This window comes from Saccopteryx bilineata, chromosome 2, assembly GCF_036850765.1.
Source record: "Saccopteryx bilineata isolate mSacBil1 chromosome 2, mSacBil1_pri_phased_curated, whole genome shotgun sequence".
NCBI lineage: Eukaryota > Metazoa > Chordata > Mammalia > Chiroptera > Emballonuridae > Saccopteryx > Saccopteryx bilineata.
Genome location: NC_089491.1, coordinates 247,949,007 through 247,965,449, shown reverse-complemented (window position 1 = coordinate 247,965,449; position 16,443 = coordinate 247,949,007). Strand labels below are relative to the sequence as shown.

Below are 16,443 nucleotides of genomic sequence, written 5' to 3'. Positions count from 1 at the left end.
TGTGTGAGGCTCGAGAGCCTGGCCGTGGGCAGGACCAACAGAGGTTCATCTCATGAAATGACCTTCTGCAGGCTGGCACCTGCTGCTGCCAGCCATGTGAGTGGGCAGGCGCCTCCCACAGAGCTGAGGCAGATGAAGTATGTCCAGAAGTGGCCCCGACAGACTATGGTCACTGCCCAGCATGTGGCCTCTTGTGGGAGCCGTGGCCGGGCTACAGCTTGGTGAGGTCACCCTCCATCATTTCTCACCCGACAGCTCCCTGTGAGGAGCGCCCACAGCACGGCTTCCTGGCACCTTCCCTCACGTCTGGTGAGGTTTAGATTGCTGCAGCCCAAACAGCTACTACTCACTGGCATTCATGATGTGAAAATCCCTGTGGATGCATCCTCTAATACCTGGGCGACCCAGCTACGGGACACTTAGGGGCCAGTCTGGCCCCTGCCTAAGGTGCTAGAAGACACCTGGTAACAGCTCTATCTGATGGGGCCAGCGTGGAAGGCCCATCCCTGCCCTGGGAGAGCCATGAGCTCAGGATCAGGGCAGCCTTCCCGGTTCGGCGCTCAGTTCCTGGGAAGTGGCCATAGGCCCCTGGGGGAGGCTGGGGGAAGACCAGCATATTGGTGGCAGTGTGGTGGGGCTTTTCCTCATGGGGCCCATGTCTGTGACTGAGGGGTTGACCTGTTTTAATGGCCCAGGTCAGATGCTTGTTTCCTACATCCGCAGCACCTCCTCTCCTGTGGACCAAGTCGGACTTCAGCAGGCTGCCCCCAATGATATTTCCAGGGACCCACGATCACCAGCCCATGCCTGTCCCTCTGTGAGTCAGACTGCTGACTGGGGCTATGACTCCACCAGCCACCACAACAACCATGCCCTGCCTCTCATAAGCAACTGAGTGCTACCAGTAGGCTGTGCCACCCCAGGAAGCCACTCCATTTACAGGTCTCTGTTGTGTGGCAGCAGCTCCCACTGTCGTTTCTGTCCTGTTCAGAGAAGTGACTGAAGATTTCTTCAAGGATGCTGGGCCCCCTCACAGATGTATTACTCACGGTCATGGGAAAAGGCACGTCCTCTGGAGCCTCCTGCGGTGGATGAGCAGGAATCATGGGATAAGTTGCCTAGAATACCTGAATCTCCCTAAGTCCTCAGACGCCCCCCTCCCCATGGTACCCCAAGGTGGTGCTGGCGTTTCAACCCTACTTAGTGTACCTGCCTTGTGGTCCATGTTTCAAACTACCAACAAGACCTTCGAGGCCTTTCTAATCCCTTGAGCTGTGGCATCAAGTCCAGATCCTGTTAGTGGACCTGTTTCGATGGATTCGGCCTGATGTATCTCATATTCCTGCCACCTGGATCCCACACGTGTTGTCCAGATTTCTCCTACATAAGTGGGAGAACCATGCAGCTCTTTGGAGCGTAGCCACCTCCTCACAGGTCACACTTTGTACCTCACCCTTGGGGGCCTGCTAGGACCTGAGTCTAATTATAAGCAAAGTAGGGTGGGGCTGGGGATCCTGAGTGTCCTGCAAGGCTGACCCCCTCAGTCAGGGCCCAGAGGGGGCTCTTCTAGCAAAGAAGTGGTGGAATGAAGGGGTCTGAGGCCCTTGGCTTTGCTAGGATCTGCCACAGCTCTCACCCCAATTTTAAGAATCCTATTTCTTCCCTATCAATGACCCAACTTTAGCAAAGATGCCCTGATGGTGGGGCCCAGCCACACACGGGAGAGAGCGGACTCTGGGTGCACTGCCTGGTTTGCCTGCTAGTTCCCAGGTGCCCAGTGTGTGTGGTGCCGGCTGCAGCTGTGCCTGGGTTGCCAGGAGGCCTGGCCTGTCTCACGTAATGCTTCTATGCGTTCGCCCAGAAGCCACCCTGGCCATGGACCTTTGCCATCTTTGTCCTCGCTCTCTTTGGGGTGGCTCTTCCTCCTACTAGTCCTGTGTCTGGCCTGGCTCCACACCATGGGCTCCCTCTGCCCAGCTGCCTTTGCTGCCCCTCCTCAGCGCCCTCCTTCTGCCTTGCTGCCTAGGAGCCAATCACCTCCTTTTGTGTCCCAGCCTCACCACTGTGCGTCAGAAGCTCCTCGCTGTACTTAGGGTGAGGAGCCATGTGAGTCGACAGGTCCTGGGGACCACACTCAGTACTCCCTGTTGGACGGGGGCTGACTGCCCTGCCCTGTAGAGGGTCTAAGGATGACTCAGCTCAGCCCCTGGGGGAAACAGGGAAGTTGGCCTGGAGAAGTCATACCTTGAGTCTGCAGGTTTGCAACTTTACGTTTACTGTAAAGCACCCCCAGGCTGTCCTCCTGCCCAGGCCACACATGCCCAGATGTCGTGCCCAGTTCTTTGTAAATCGCACAGTTACTACTGTACAGATACTGTATGTCACAAAAGAAAACAAAATGCGAGGACTCCATGGCTAAGCTCTTTTCCTAATGGAGGAGGATAACCGGTGACAGGTTGACCTCAGGGGTCCTGAGGTATGATTTCCACACGCCTGGGTTAGGCTGAAGTATAGGCGCCAGCTCTCTGCCCTCTGGGTGTCCAAAACAGGGAGTGGGCAAGTCAAGAACGTGGGTAGAGTGACCAGATGCTGATGCGATGATCCTTGGACCCTGCAGCCAACAAGCCATCAGCAGCAAAGGCCACGCAGTGAACAACAGCGCTGTGGAAGGCCAGCACAGCCAGCGGCTTCATCGTCCGCCAGTGAAATATGCGAACACGATGGTCCCAGCCCGCAGTGGCCAGGATCTTTCGGTCAGGCCGGATCTTGACATCAGAGATCCCAGGATTGGTGAGTTCATGAGTTCTGCACACCTACAAGGTTGAGAGTGGCGGAAGAACCATCAGGTGGTTTCTCAGACCTGTCAGAGGCTCCCACCCACAAACACCGCTATCTAGAAGCTGGAAAAAGGTGGAAATGTGGGCTGCTCTGACGGCCGCACTCCTACAACGCACCCCTTCCTCCTGGGGACCGGGAGCAGGCCTGCCAAGGGAAGCTGTCTGACCTCCGCCCTTGGCCCAACCCTCGGGTTATGATGGAGGACATCAGGTCCTTCCGTCAGCGAGCCCCTGAGCCACCACACAGCCGGACTGCTGCACAAGCCCCCTGCATGAGGTCTGCAGCGGACTCGGGCTGCTCTAATCCCCTACCACCAGGCCCTTAGGTAGAACCTCAGTGGACTGGATCCTGGGGCCCCGCTGCACAGAAATACCCTGCACCCCAGCACCTAGGTGAGCGGGGACATTTCCACTTGATGGCAACATCCAGTCAGCACTCCTCCCTCTGGAGAAGCCTCATACCCACCCTGAAGCACAAGGAGTATGGCAAACGCAAACTCCATCTTCAGCAAAACTAAGATCAAGTGAACCTCAAAATGCAAGAGGGGTTGAAGGGCCACCAGGAGTAGGAACCAGTGGCACGTGGGCGAGACAAGTGGGGGACAGCACTGAAGATGGTTTGCAGAAGTAGCCGCAGGGCATGACTGAGGCTGTGGGGGAAAGCCTTAGCCCCCAGCCTGGATCCCAGAAGAAGGCAGGTGCTGGCACAAAACGAGGAGTTGCATAGGAACATCCCATTTGTGTGGCGCAACCACTGGGGCTGGCATCTCTCTGGGGCTGAGCACCCCCATACTCCTTGGGGCCAGGTGATGACCTCCCCTGACATGTGCTTCCAGCAACCAGAGCAATCTTTGTGGTCACTGCTGTTCTTGGTTACGCAGGACTGTGTTGTGCATTGCAGGGCATCTGGTATCTCTGTCTCCACACACTAAACAACATGGCACTTTGCCATCATTGTGACAACCCCAAATGGCCACTTCTTCCTACTGCATCTATGTGTGGCCTAGCCCTGTGCACCATGAGCTCTTGCTGCCAAGAAGTCACCTCTGTCACCCCTCACCAGCATCCCTTTTTCTCCTAATTCACCTCCCAGTGGGCCCATACTGACCACCATTTCCACAAAGAATCACTCATTTCCACAAAGACAACACAAGGAAGAAGAAGGAAAGAAATGCGGAAATAAGATGGTAACATTCCTTGGAAGGAAAACGATAATTGTCAACCAGCGTTTTAGCCATCAATTAATGAACAAAAATTCGTGAAGCAGCTACCTCTATAAAACAAAAACCCAAAGCAGCAAGACAGAGGAAGAAACTTCAACTGGCAGAGCACAGGAAGAGGCAGAGGGAAGACTCAGAGAAATGAGGGGAACCAGAAAAGTAGGTGGAGACTCGGAGACTGACAGCAGGACAAAGTGAAGGCAGAAATGGTACAAAGGGAGCAAAATGAGAGGGAAACAAGGAGCTACCATGGACTGGCCAGAAAACAGCAGGCGTGGACGACAGGTGGAGGAAAATCAATTTTAATTTCTAGAAATTGAAGTCCTATGATTCAAGTCCAAACAAAGGCTATAGAATAGTCAGTGTTAAGGTATGTCTAGTAAAATCATTGGACTTAATAGCTAAAAAGTCCTTTCGGTAGTAAGATCAAACTGAGCAAGTCAGTTTAGGAGGGTAGGGTTTAGGTTGTCCTCAGAATGTTCCGTGGCCACATCTGTGCCAGAAGGCAGCAGAGCGATGCCTGGAAAGGCTGTGGAGGGAGGCATGGTCCTGGAATTTTATATCCAGCCAAACTGCCGCTCAAGTATAAAAACAATAGACAAGCATTTTTGAACATGTAAGAACTCAAAGAATATGCTCCCATAAGCTCTCCTTGAAGAGACTAGAAGATTAACCCCAGTCTCATAAGAGAGAACTGGAGAAACTACAGCAAATGGTCTGGCAGAGAATGTTGAATCTACTTACCATAGGATTAGGTCTAAAACAAAATGGGGATTATGGCTATAGAACCGGTTATGTAAGTAACAGAAATATGGGAGGATAGCAACAGGGACAGGATGTTAAGTTTACTAATTTGCTCATCTTTTGTCATTTGGGGAAAAGATACAATAGTCAAACTCATATTTGAGAGATTATTGGATACCCCATTGTAAATAATGACAAAACATTACTTCTTCCCCATGCCCCCCAACCACAAACATTAGGCATCTTTGAATCCTAGTATTTGTCCTTGTATTTCTCCACAAAGGAATAAAAACAGATTTATGATTGGAATCCAAAGTTAAATCTAAATCTGTGCTACATATAAGAGCGACGCTAAAAGAATGAGGGGTCACTGGCAGAGATATACCAGGAGACTACAGACAACAGAAACAGGGGTCCAGTCTTAGGAAAGACCGAATTCAGAGCCAAAAGCATTGAACCAGACTATATACCACACTTAACAATGATAAAGGGTACAATTCACGATAAAGATCTATGAATATCTGTTCAACAAATAAACAGTCTTATCATTCATGAAGCAAGAAAAATAGGAAAGTGACTCTGATGGAGTAGCTGGTATCAGAGCAGTCCTCTTGATGTAAACAACCATCAAGCCGGACAAAATAGACTAAGCAACTGTGTCCAGGCACGGGGCAACAGGAGGGAAGGGCAACTTCCCAGGGCAATGTCCCAGCCACGAGCCCGGGTGGAGCCCAGAAGCTATATGAAGCTGAGGAGGGAGGAGGCAGGCGTCAGAGCATGGGGCAGCTAGAGCAGCTGCACTCCGTGGGGCACAGCAGCGGAACAGAGAAAGCAGGGCAGGGACTGAAGGCCGTGTGTGCTCCCATAAGTTCTGTGTGAAGTTGGACTGTGTACGCTCAGGGTCCCACACCAGGTTTAGCACACAGTGGCTCATACAGGGTTAAGTGGAACAGATACAAGAGACCAACAGTGATCTCAGGTCTAGCCAGGTCTGAGTGTAAAGACTGACAACCCAATGTCCACGGAGACACCACGTGGCTTGACTTCAAGAATGAGGATTATACCTTCAAGCAGGGCCCACTCTTGACCTACTGTGACAAAGCTGGAAACCAGGCCCTACAAGTTTACATGAGCCTGGGAATGACCCTGGGCTTTCCATGGACCTGCCCTAACAGAGCACAAACCCAAACCTACACAAGTTCAAGGTGAACAGCCAGTAAATGAACTGCCTCCGAGAACAAAAGTGAATACTCCTCAAAGCAAAATAATAGAATTCAGAGCTTCTATCACGTATAATTTACAATGTCTAGCACACAAACAAAAAATTATTAGACATGCAAAGAAGCAGAAATATATGACCCATAGTCAAGGGGGGAAAAAGCAGTTAATAGAAATTGGCACAGATGTTGAACATATCTGACAAAGACTTTAAAGCAGCTAGTTATGTTAAAAAGAAAAAAAAGGAAATGCTTTAAAGTAACTACAAAAATATCATCTTGATGGGTGAACAAATAGGAGCCATTATCAGATAAATGAAAAATATTTAAAAATAACCAATCCACAATAGCCAATATAATATTAAAGGAGAAAACTGCCTGACCAGTGGTAATAGTGGATAGAGCATAGACCTGGGACGCTGAGGTCCCAGGTTCAAAACCCCGAGGTTGCTAGCTTGAGGGTCACTGGTTTGAGCGTGGGATCATTGAAATGATCCAAAGGTCACTGGCTTTAAACCAAAGGTCACTGGCTTGAGCAAGGGGTCACTGACTCAGCTTGAGCCCCAGGGTCAAGGCACCTAAGAGAAGCAATGAATGAACAACTAAAGTGATATTTCTCATCTCGTTCCCTTCCTGTCTCTCTGTCTCTCTCAAGAAAAAAAAGAAAAGAGAAAACAAACTTGGAAGACTGAGGCTACCTGACAATAAGATTTACTATAGAACTATAGTAATCAGCTAATGTGGTATTGCTGAAAGAACAGATGGATAGATCAATGGAATAGAATAAAGAGCTCATGTAGTCAACTGATCTTTGCCAAAGGAGAAAAGGTAAGACAACAGAGAAAAGATAGTCTTTTCAACAAATGGTGCTACAACAACTAGACATTCATATGCAAAAGAATAAATCTACACACAGACCTTATATACCCTTCAAAAAAATTAATTCAAAATTGATCAGAGACCCAAATGTAAAATATAAGACAATAAGACTCCCAGAAAACAACATAGGGGAAAACCTAGATGCCCTTGTGTTGGATGATAATGCTTTAGACACAACACCAAAGGCACAGTAATGAAAGAATGGGTAGGCTGAACATCATTAAAATTAAATTTTTCTGCTCTGTGAAAGACTGTCAAGAGAATGAAAAGACAAGCCAGACTGAGAGAAAATATTTGCAAAAGACAAATCTGATAAAGAATTGTCAAAGAATTGTCATACAAGATATACAAACAATTCTTAAAACTGAGCAATAAAAAAAATGTGTAAAAAATGGGTCAAAGACCTTAACAGATACCTTTCCAAAGATGATAGACAGAGGGCAAATAAACATATGAAAAGATGCTCCCCATGGGGGGGCGGGGAATGTGGGTGTGTGTCTGCCTCCACTCAGCAGCAACAAGTGCAGCTCCTGCAAGGCCCAGTGGCTCAGGCAGGGTGCCTGCAAAGCCATCCTGGGCCAGCACGGGCAGGCACAGGAGCGGTTGCACAGGCATCATGGGCCATCCCCCCTCCCCCGCTGCCACATGCTGCTGCTTCCAGGAAGTCCCCCTGCCCTGCATCCGCCGCCAGAAAGTCCAGTTCAGTCCTGTCTTGAGAGCAGTTATCTACACCAGGTTCAGGCCAAAGGTTCCCTCTCCACCTCAAGGCTTAGGAAGAGCCAACCAGCAGCCGCCACTCTGCTGGTGTTTCAAGGCACAACTCAGATCTCCTCACGGCACATGTCAGAACCAAGAGACAGGTGGTCAGTCAGGGTGCAGACTGAGGACTCACACCCCTCCTGCAAGTGTGTTAACACAGAGAAGCAGCGCCAGGCTGGTGAATTTCCTCACCAGGTTTATCCTGCAGAATCTTCACTGTAGTCCAGAAAGCAGGTATTCCAAGTCACCGATGCTCTGGCTTTCCTGAGCAGGGGTTTGGAGGTGAGCATGGCAGAGGTGGACCTACATGTTTATAATGCCCTTCTCCCACGCGAGGAGCCCAGAGGGGAGGCTGGGTGCACTCAGGGCTTGGCAGCACCAGCTTCTGGCGTACCCTCTAACTTGGACGTATATTTCAGATGAGTTTGTTCCTGCACCAAATAATCCACCTCAAGAGCAGGGTCAGGCCAGAATGAAAAAGTGACTCCATGCTCATTAGGTTTGTTTAAAGACAGCCTCCCCTGTCCCTACCCTGAAAGATGAGGGTTTAGGGTTGGCAATGGCACAGGGGTCATTATGTAAAATGTGCATAGGATCACAGGGAGCCTTATTTTGAGGAGATAAAATATTCACCAGGACCTAGCCATGTTTTCAAATGATTATAAATTATTTTATTGGCGCATTTGCAAAAGTTTAGAAAAACATCCATAATATATTTTTTCTTTAGATTCTAGAGTTACCAGTGTGACAGCTAATGCAATAATGATTTGTTTCAAATGTCAGTGTTTAAGCTGTATAAAGCTGGTTTTATACATTTTTCTTGTTGGCTGCATTGTAGTTAATGAAATTAAACACACCCATCGAATTTGTCCCCAGGGGACAAGGAATTGAACATACCACTGGTTTATTTTTCTATTAAAATAAATTGTAGACAGCCGCATTTGACTGGCCTTGAGTGGGGCTCACCCAGGAGCCAAAGGACTCTCTGGGCTTCTAGGCGCAGTTCCTCAGCACCAGGGCTGGGCTGAGGCACAGGTATCAAGAGGTTATGACATCTGAAATCTACAATGTTAAAAAAACAACAACAATGTTTATAACAACATTGAGGATCATTCCATTGCTCTTCCTAGAAAAAGAATCCTTAATTTCATTAATAAGAACATGAAGGAAGTTAAGAAATCTACAAAACAGTTGGCTACTTACATAGATAGAACAGTTGGGTGAGCTGTGAGTAGCTTAATAAACTATGGAAGGTGATGTGCCTCAGAAAGTTCACCATGCGCCTGACCAGGCAGTGGTGCAGTGGATAGAGCATCAGCCTGGGATGCAAACAACCCAGGTTCGAAACCCAGAGGTTGCCAGAGGTCTCTGGCTTGAGCAAGGGGTCACTAGCTCTGCTGGAGCCCCACCTCCTCCACCCTCCCACCCGTCAAGGTACATATGAGAGCGCAATCAATGAACAACTAAGGTGCTGCAAAAGAACTGATGCTTCTCATCCCTCTCCCTTCCTACCCGTCTGTCCCTCTGTCTCTTTCTCGCTTAAAAAAAAAAAAAGTTCACTATCCTTTTAGAAAGAAACAGCCCCCTAGAAATTGGGGCTGTGACATGGCAGATGAGGAGAATAAACTAGCTTGTGCAGTCCACCTGCCTGAAAAATTATACTGTGAGAGTCTAACATATTTGCTTAACTCAGCGAGTTTGTTCTTCACAGACAGAAAGACATCATCAAAATACAGGGTGTTTTTGTGTTGTTTTCTTTTCCTGTGGTTTCTCAGGACCATGAAATAGTAGCACAAGTTTTATTCAGCAGGAATCTAAGAGTGAATGTAACTAATTTTCCAGAGAAAGAGAAGTATAAGTGAATTTGCAGCTTATTTGGTGAGGCTACAAGATCTTGGCGTGGTGGTGGGCTGCCTTCTTGGGCTCATCAATAGTTTACAGGGAGACAAACAGTACCTCTCACTTGGCTGCTATATAGACTGATTGTCTCTAGTAAAGTCACTACTTGGAGGCAAATTTGAAGACTATATAATAATTGGTTTTTACTGGCTTCAATCAAGCAGCCATCAAAAGGTGGTGGTCAGAACTATCATTCAAAATAGAAATTGTAAATGATGAAAAATTCACATTTAGAACAACAATTAAATAGATTGTGGGAACAAGAAAACTACCTTACTTTGTTTCCAGGATATACTGATAGTATAGCTAAGGAAGTAGATGCTTATTGTTATAGTTGTATAAAAAAATTATTAGGCCCTGGCCGGATGGCTCAGTGGTAGAGTGTTGGCCTGGCGTGCAGAAGTCCTGGGTTCAATTCCTGGCCAGGGCACACAGGAGAAGCGCCCATCTGCTTCTCCACCCCTCCCCCTCTCCTTCCTCTCTGTCTCTCTCTTCCCCTCCTGCAGCCAAGGCTCTATTGGAGCAAAGTTGGCCCAGGCACTGAGGATGGCTCTGTGGCCTCTGCCTCAGGCGCTAGAATGCCTCTGGTTGCAACAGAGCGACGCCCCAGATGGGCAGAGCATCGCCCCCTGGTGGGCGTGCCAGGTGGATCCCGGGGGCGGGCGCATACGGGAGTCTGTCTGACTGCCTCCCCGTTTCCAACTTCAGAAAAATACAAAAGGGAAAAAAATTATTAATAAACCAATGTGTGTGATACCAATGTCAATTTTAAAAAATTAAAATTAAAGTATAACATTAAATCAGTGGTTTCCATTCATGTAGAATGATGTTGTTAAAATTTATTCTACATCTTTTTTTTTTTTTTTTTTTTTTTTTTTTGAGAGAGAGAGAGGCAGGGAGAGAGAGACAGGGACATTGAGCTGCCTGTACATGTCCTGACCGGAGAATTGAACTGGCAACCTCCATGCTCTGGGACAATGCTCCAACCAACTAAACTATCTGGCCAGGGCTTTGAGAATATTTTTAATATCTCTGGATTTATTTTTCCAGAATCATCATGTCATGTGTGTATAAAAGAAAAAGGTAAAATGTATTTGTATGAATCCTTAGCTGGAAATATTCACATAAAGTTGGAAAATTTATATTCACGTTCTATTATATATATATAGATTTCTAATATTTTCAGTTCTGTATCATTTAAATTTCTTTCATTTGAATAAATTCACTAAATATTCCTAAAAATAAAAAAGATGCTTCCCTCATTTGTCATAAGGGAGATGCAAATTAAAACAACAGTATGGCTGGTGGTGCAGTAGATAGTGTCACGCCAGAGCACCAAGGTCGCTGGTTCGATCCTAGGGTTGCCGAACCCAAGATGGCCAATCCCAAGGTCTTTGGCTCAATTCTGGGGTCACCAGCTTGATCTTGAGGGTGCCGGCTCCACCCCTAGGGTGGCTGGTTCAAGCCCCAGTTAGGGCACATATACGAAGCAATCAATGGTACAACTAAGTGGAACAATGAGTTGATGCTTTTTATTTCTCTCTCTTTCCCCCTTCCTCTCTCTCTCTCTCAAAAGAAAAATAAAGAGATACTGAGATACCACTACATACCCATCAGAATGTCCAAAATCCAGAACAAACAGCATCAAATGCTGGGGAGGATGTGGAGTAACAGAAACACTCTCATTCATTGCTGGTGGGAATGGACAAAGATAGAGCCACTTTGGAAGACAGTTTGGTGGTTTCTTACAAAACTACACATACTCTTACCATACCGTGTACCAACTGCACTCTTTCGTATTTACCCCAAATGAGCAGAAGTTTATGTCTACTCAAAAACCTGCACATGGATGTTTATAGCAGCTTTATTCATAATTGCCAGCACTTGGAAGCTGTCAAGATGTCCTTCAGAAGGTGAATGGATAAACTGTGGTATATCCAGACAATGAAATATTACTCAACATTAAAAAGAAATGACCTCAAATCATGAAAAGACATGGAGGGAACTTAAATGCATATTACTAAGTGAAAGAAGCCCATCTGAAAAGGCCACATACTGTATAATTCCAACTATGTGACATTCTAGAAAAGGTGAAACCATGGAGACAGTAAACAAATCAGTGGTTGTCAGAGGTTAGCAGGGAGGGAGGGGCGAATAGGTAGGTGGAGCACAGATGACTTTTAGGGTAGTGGAAATACACGGTGTGACAGCATTATGGTGGACACACGTGACCAAACCCATAGAATGTACAACACCAACAGTGAACAGGATATAAAGTATAAACTCTGGGTGATACTATGTCAATGTAGGGCTATCAAAGGTTGTAACAAATTTTCTGTTGGAGTTGCTGATAATGGGGGAGGCTGTAGGGCAGGGGGTACATGCAGCGGTGAATTCAAATGAGTTAACAACCAGTTCTCTGCCCTAATGACTGTTTTAAGTATAAAAAAATGATATACTGGAAGTTAATTATTTCATGCATTTAATACTTAAATAAGAACAATAAAAGAGGTACACAAAACTAGATTATGTTATGAGAAAGTTTAAAATATTAATTAAACGTATTAAATAATACCTGACAAAAAATAATAAAACTATTATTTAAAGTATTTCCACCGGGTTCGATTCCCGGCCAGGGCACATAGGAGAAGCGTCCATTTGCTTCTCCACCCCTCCGCCGCGCTTTCCTCACTGTCTCTCTCTTCCCCTCCCACAGCCAAGGCTCCATTGGAGCAAAGATGGCCCAGGCGCTGGGCATGGCTCTGTGGCCTCTGCCTCAGGCGCTAGAGTGGCTCTGGTCGCAATATGGCGACGCCCAGGATGGGCAGAGCATCGCCCCCTGGGGGGCAGAGCACCGCCCCTGGTGGGCGTGCCGGGTGGATCCCGGTGGGGCGCATGCGGGAGGTCTGTCTGACTGTCTCTCCCTGTTTCCAGCTTCAGAAAAAAAAAATGAAAAAAAAAAAAAAAAACATTTAAAGTATTTCCAATGATAGTTTGTCATCCCCTGGTTGTTTGGCACTTTTTCTCTTTACATTATTTGTTTGTTTACTGTAGTAATAAACACAAGGAAATTAAAATATAATTATTTCATCAAAGGTATAATGAGGTTTATGAAATGAATAAATAAATATTACAAGCATGGTTCCATCAAATTGTTTTCACCTATGGATAGAATTAACATTACTGCAGGTGCTTAGAATATGCTCTTGTACAGATGAATGTTAAAAAAGAGTAAGGAATGTAAATTTGTGATTTCCACATCAGGTGGCTGCCTAGGCGCCCACCTTAGAGAGAACCCTGATTACAAGTGCCATTTTAACAACTGGTTGACCAGACTCAACAAAATAGTAGGTATCAGTTCTGCCGAACCGGTGTGAACTGGCTGAGTCCCACCACTGGGTATATAAGATATGTCCGTACCTTCTCAATTTTGCTGTGAACCTAAAATTGCTCTAAAAAAAAGTCCCCCCCTACACACACACAATAAAGAACTGTAATAGAAAACATAGAACTAAAAGCTCAAAACTGAAATTAATTTGTAAGATAGGCTCAACAGCAGATTGGAAATTTTTTTTTTAATCAGTAAACTAGAATGCACATCAACAGCTATTATCAACCTGAAGAAGAAAGAGAGAAAAGATGGAAGAAAACAAAAATCCTTAGGGACCTCTGGACGACATCAAACTGTCAAACTTGCAGAAGTCCCAGGACAAACTACTGACAACAACACATGAAAAGAAAATCTTGAGAGCAACCATGGAATGAGACACTTGACTTGTGGGAAATAAGATACGATGAGTTCTCATCAGAAACAATGGAAGCCAGAAGACAATGGAACAACAGCTTTAAAGTGCGTGCAGAAAAACAAAACTATCACCCCTAAATTCTTCAGGCAGAATTCTTTAAAAAGGAAGGTGAAACAAAGACATTTTTCTGACAAAAGTTGGAAAACTTCTTTGCCAGGGGAACTACACTACAGAAATGCTAAAGGATATTCTCCTAGCTAAAGGGAAATAAAACCAGATGGAAACTCAGACCTACAGGAAGAGCACCAGAAATAGTAATAGTTGAGAAAAGAGAAAATACTGTGCTTTGTTTTATTGATTTTGATTGATTGATTGATTTTAGCGAGAGAGGAAAGGAGAGAGAAAGAGAGAGAGAGAGAGAGGCAGACAGAAACATTGAGCTGTTCCTGTATGTGCCCTGACTAGGGATCAAACCGGCAACCTCTGCTCTTTGGGATGATGCTCTAGCCAACTGAGCTATCTGGCCAGGGCTCTTTTGTTGATTTTCGGGGGCAGGGGGAAGGAAGGGAGAGATGGAGGGAGGGAGGGAGAGAGAGAGAGACATCCTTTGTTGTTCCACTTATCTATGCATTCCTTGATTGATTCTGTACGTGCCCTGACTGGGGATCAAACCCGCAACCCTGACATATCAGGATGATTCTCTAGCCAACTGAGCTACCTGGCCAGGGTAAAATGCTATGTGTTTTATTTCCTGTAAGTTTTAAGAAATAACAACTAACCTGACCAGGCGGTGGTGCAGTGGATAGAGCGTCGGACTGGGATGTGGAGGACCCAGGTTTGAGACCCTGAGGTCGCCAGCTTGAGCGCAGGTTCATCTGGTTTGAGCAAAGCTCACCAGCTTGGACCCAAGGTTGCTGGCTTGAGCAAGGGGTTACTTGGTCTACTGTAGCCCCCCGGTCAAGGCACATATGAGAAAGCAGTCAATGAACAACTAAGGTGCTGCAATGAAGAATTGATGCTTCTCATCTCTCTCCTTCCTGTCTGTCTGTACCTATCAGTCCCTCTCTCTCTGTCACAAAAAAAAAGAAAGAAAGAAAGAAATAACAACTAATGTCTTAACACAAAACCAATTACATTGTAGGGTAGAGTTTATAGTGAATGTGAAAGTAAAATATAGGGGGCAATGAGATCATGCTGGTGTGGTGATATGACATATGATGGACAGTGTGACAACACTAGGTAGAGGTGGATAAGTTAGGGATACATATTGTTAGCTTGTGAGCAAGCACCCAGAAAATAAAAATATAAGTGCTATGTAGTGAAAGAGCAAAGAGAGGAAATGAAATGAAATACTAAAAAATAAATATTTGATTAATACACAAGAAGGCAGGGAAGGAGTAACAAGTGCAAAGCAAATAACAAGATGGTAGATTTAATGCCAGACACCTCACTAATTATATTAAGTGCAAACAGACTAAACACTCCAATTAAAAAGCAGAGATTGTCAGAAAGGATCAAAGAGCAAGAATACAGCCTGACTGGTGGTGGTGCAGTGGACAGAGCATCAACCTGGGACACTGAGGTCCCAGATTCAAAACCCCAACATCGCCGGCTTAAGTGCGGGCTTGCAAGCCAGCTTGAGCACAGGGTTGCCGACTTGAGTGTGGGATCACTGAAACGATCCCATGGTCACTAACTTGAGCTCAAAGGTCGCTGGCTTGAAGCCCGAGTCCACTGGCTTGAGCCCAAGGTCGCTGGCTTGAGCAAAGGGTCACTGGCTCTGCTTGAGTCCCCGGGTTAAGGCATGTATGAGAAGCAATCAATGAACAACTAAGGTGCTGCAAGTATGAGTTGATGCTTCTCATCTCTATCCCTTCCTGTCTTTCTTTCTGTCTCTCTGTCTCTCTCTTTCTTGCTAGAAAAAAAAAAAGCAAGACTACAAAAGATGCTTTTAAATATGAAGAGAAGCAGGTCAAAAGTGAAAGACAGACAGATCATGCAAAGAGGAAAGCTCATGCCACAGTTCTCCTGTCAGACAAAGCTGACTCTAGGACAAAAGATGTTACAAGAGATTCAGAGGACATTTCATAAAATAACCATTCAGCAGGATGTGGTAACCCTCTTAAATGCTTGCATTCCTAATGACAGAGCTTTAAAATCCATGAAGCAACACTGACAGAACTGAAGGGCGGAATAGGCACGTTCACAACCACACGGAGAGACTGTAAGACCTCACTCAGTAACTGGTAGAAAACTAGACACAAAGATGGGTAAGGAGACTGAAGACCTGAACAACACTGCCAAGTACCTCGACCTAAGTCGGGCTGACAGAACACTCCGCCCAACAACTGCAGAACACATGCGCTTTCACCAAGATACACCATGTGCTGGGCCAAAACACAAGCCTCAATAAATATCTGCATACTGACATTGTACAGGGTACCTTCACTGACAGCAGAATTAAACTAGATTAAAGATATCCACAAATTCAACAAATATTTGGAAATTAAATAATATACTTCTAAGGAACCACTGGATCAAAGAAGAAATCACAAGGGAAAATAGAAAGAATTTTCAACTGAATAAAAATGAAGACACAATAAATCAAAATTCATGGGACAGACCCACAAAGTCTGGTGACGAGACTGGATGCTGACTCTCCCACAGCCCGGCGGAGAGGCGGCACGGACCCAGAGAAGCACCTAGAACTCGGGCACTGTCAATATGGTGACTCACACTTGGAGGTCCTGGAAGGTGGCCTTCTCAAGGTCTGGAAAGCGGGGGCTGGAGGTGCAAAAATGCTGGCAACACGCATGGCACAGAATGGTAATAAGGAGATGCAAACTGTGTGCGAGACCAGGTCCGTGAGTGACAGCTACACCTGAAGGAAGGTGGAGGCAAAAGGATTGAAAAACGCTATACAAAGATGTAGTAATCAGGAGAAACCTGGTCTGAGCCATGTTATCAGTTGGTGAAATTGGCTTTTAGGCAAAAAAGCTTTCCAGAGATAGTAAGGGTGACTAAAGAAAAGGTTCGATTTCCCGGGATGATTAGCGTTCTGAACTTGTAGCCAGCTTTGAAATGCAGAAAGCAAAAATGCAGAGAACACAGGAAAAGTTAGCAAGATGTGTGGTAGCTGGAG

General features: G+C 46.0%; 1 protein-coding gene and 1 pseudogene across 2 annotated transcripts in view; one reads left to right on the top strand and one right to left on the bottom strand.

The window, feature by feature from the left end:
• Positions 1–2,258: 2,258 nt before the first annotated feature.
• GNB1L (G protein subunit beta 1 like) overlaps positions 2,259–16,443 on the bottom strand; it is a 65,633-nt gene continuing 51,448 nt past the window's right edge. For both annotated transcript variants that reach the window (XM_066259862.1, XM_066259863.1), the window contains one exon: positions 2,259–2,813. In XM_066259862.1, coding sequence (XP_066115959.1) covers positions 2,562–2,813 — 252 coding nt within the window. In that variant the 3' untranslated portion in view covers positions 2,259–2,561. The remainder of the gene's footprint in view (positions 2,814–16,443) is intronic.
• Positions 8,705–16,186, top strand: LOC136323901 (KATNB1-like protein 1; annotated as a pseudogene).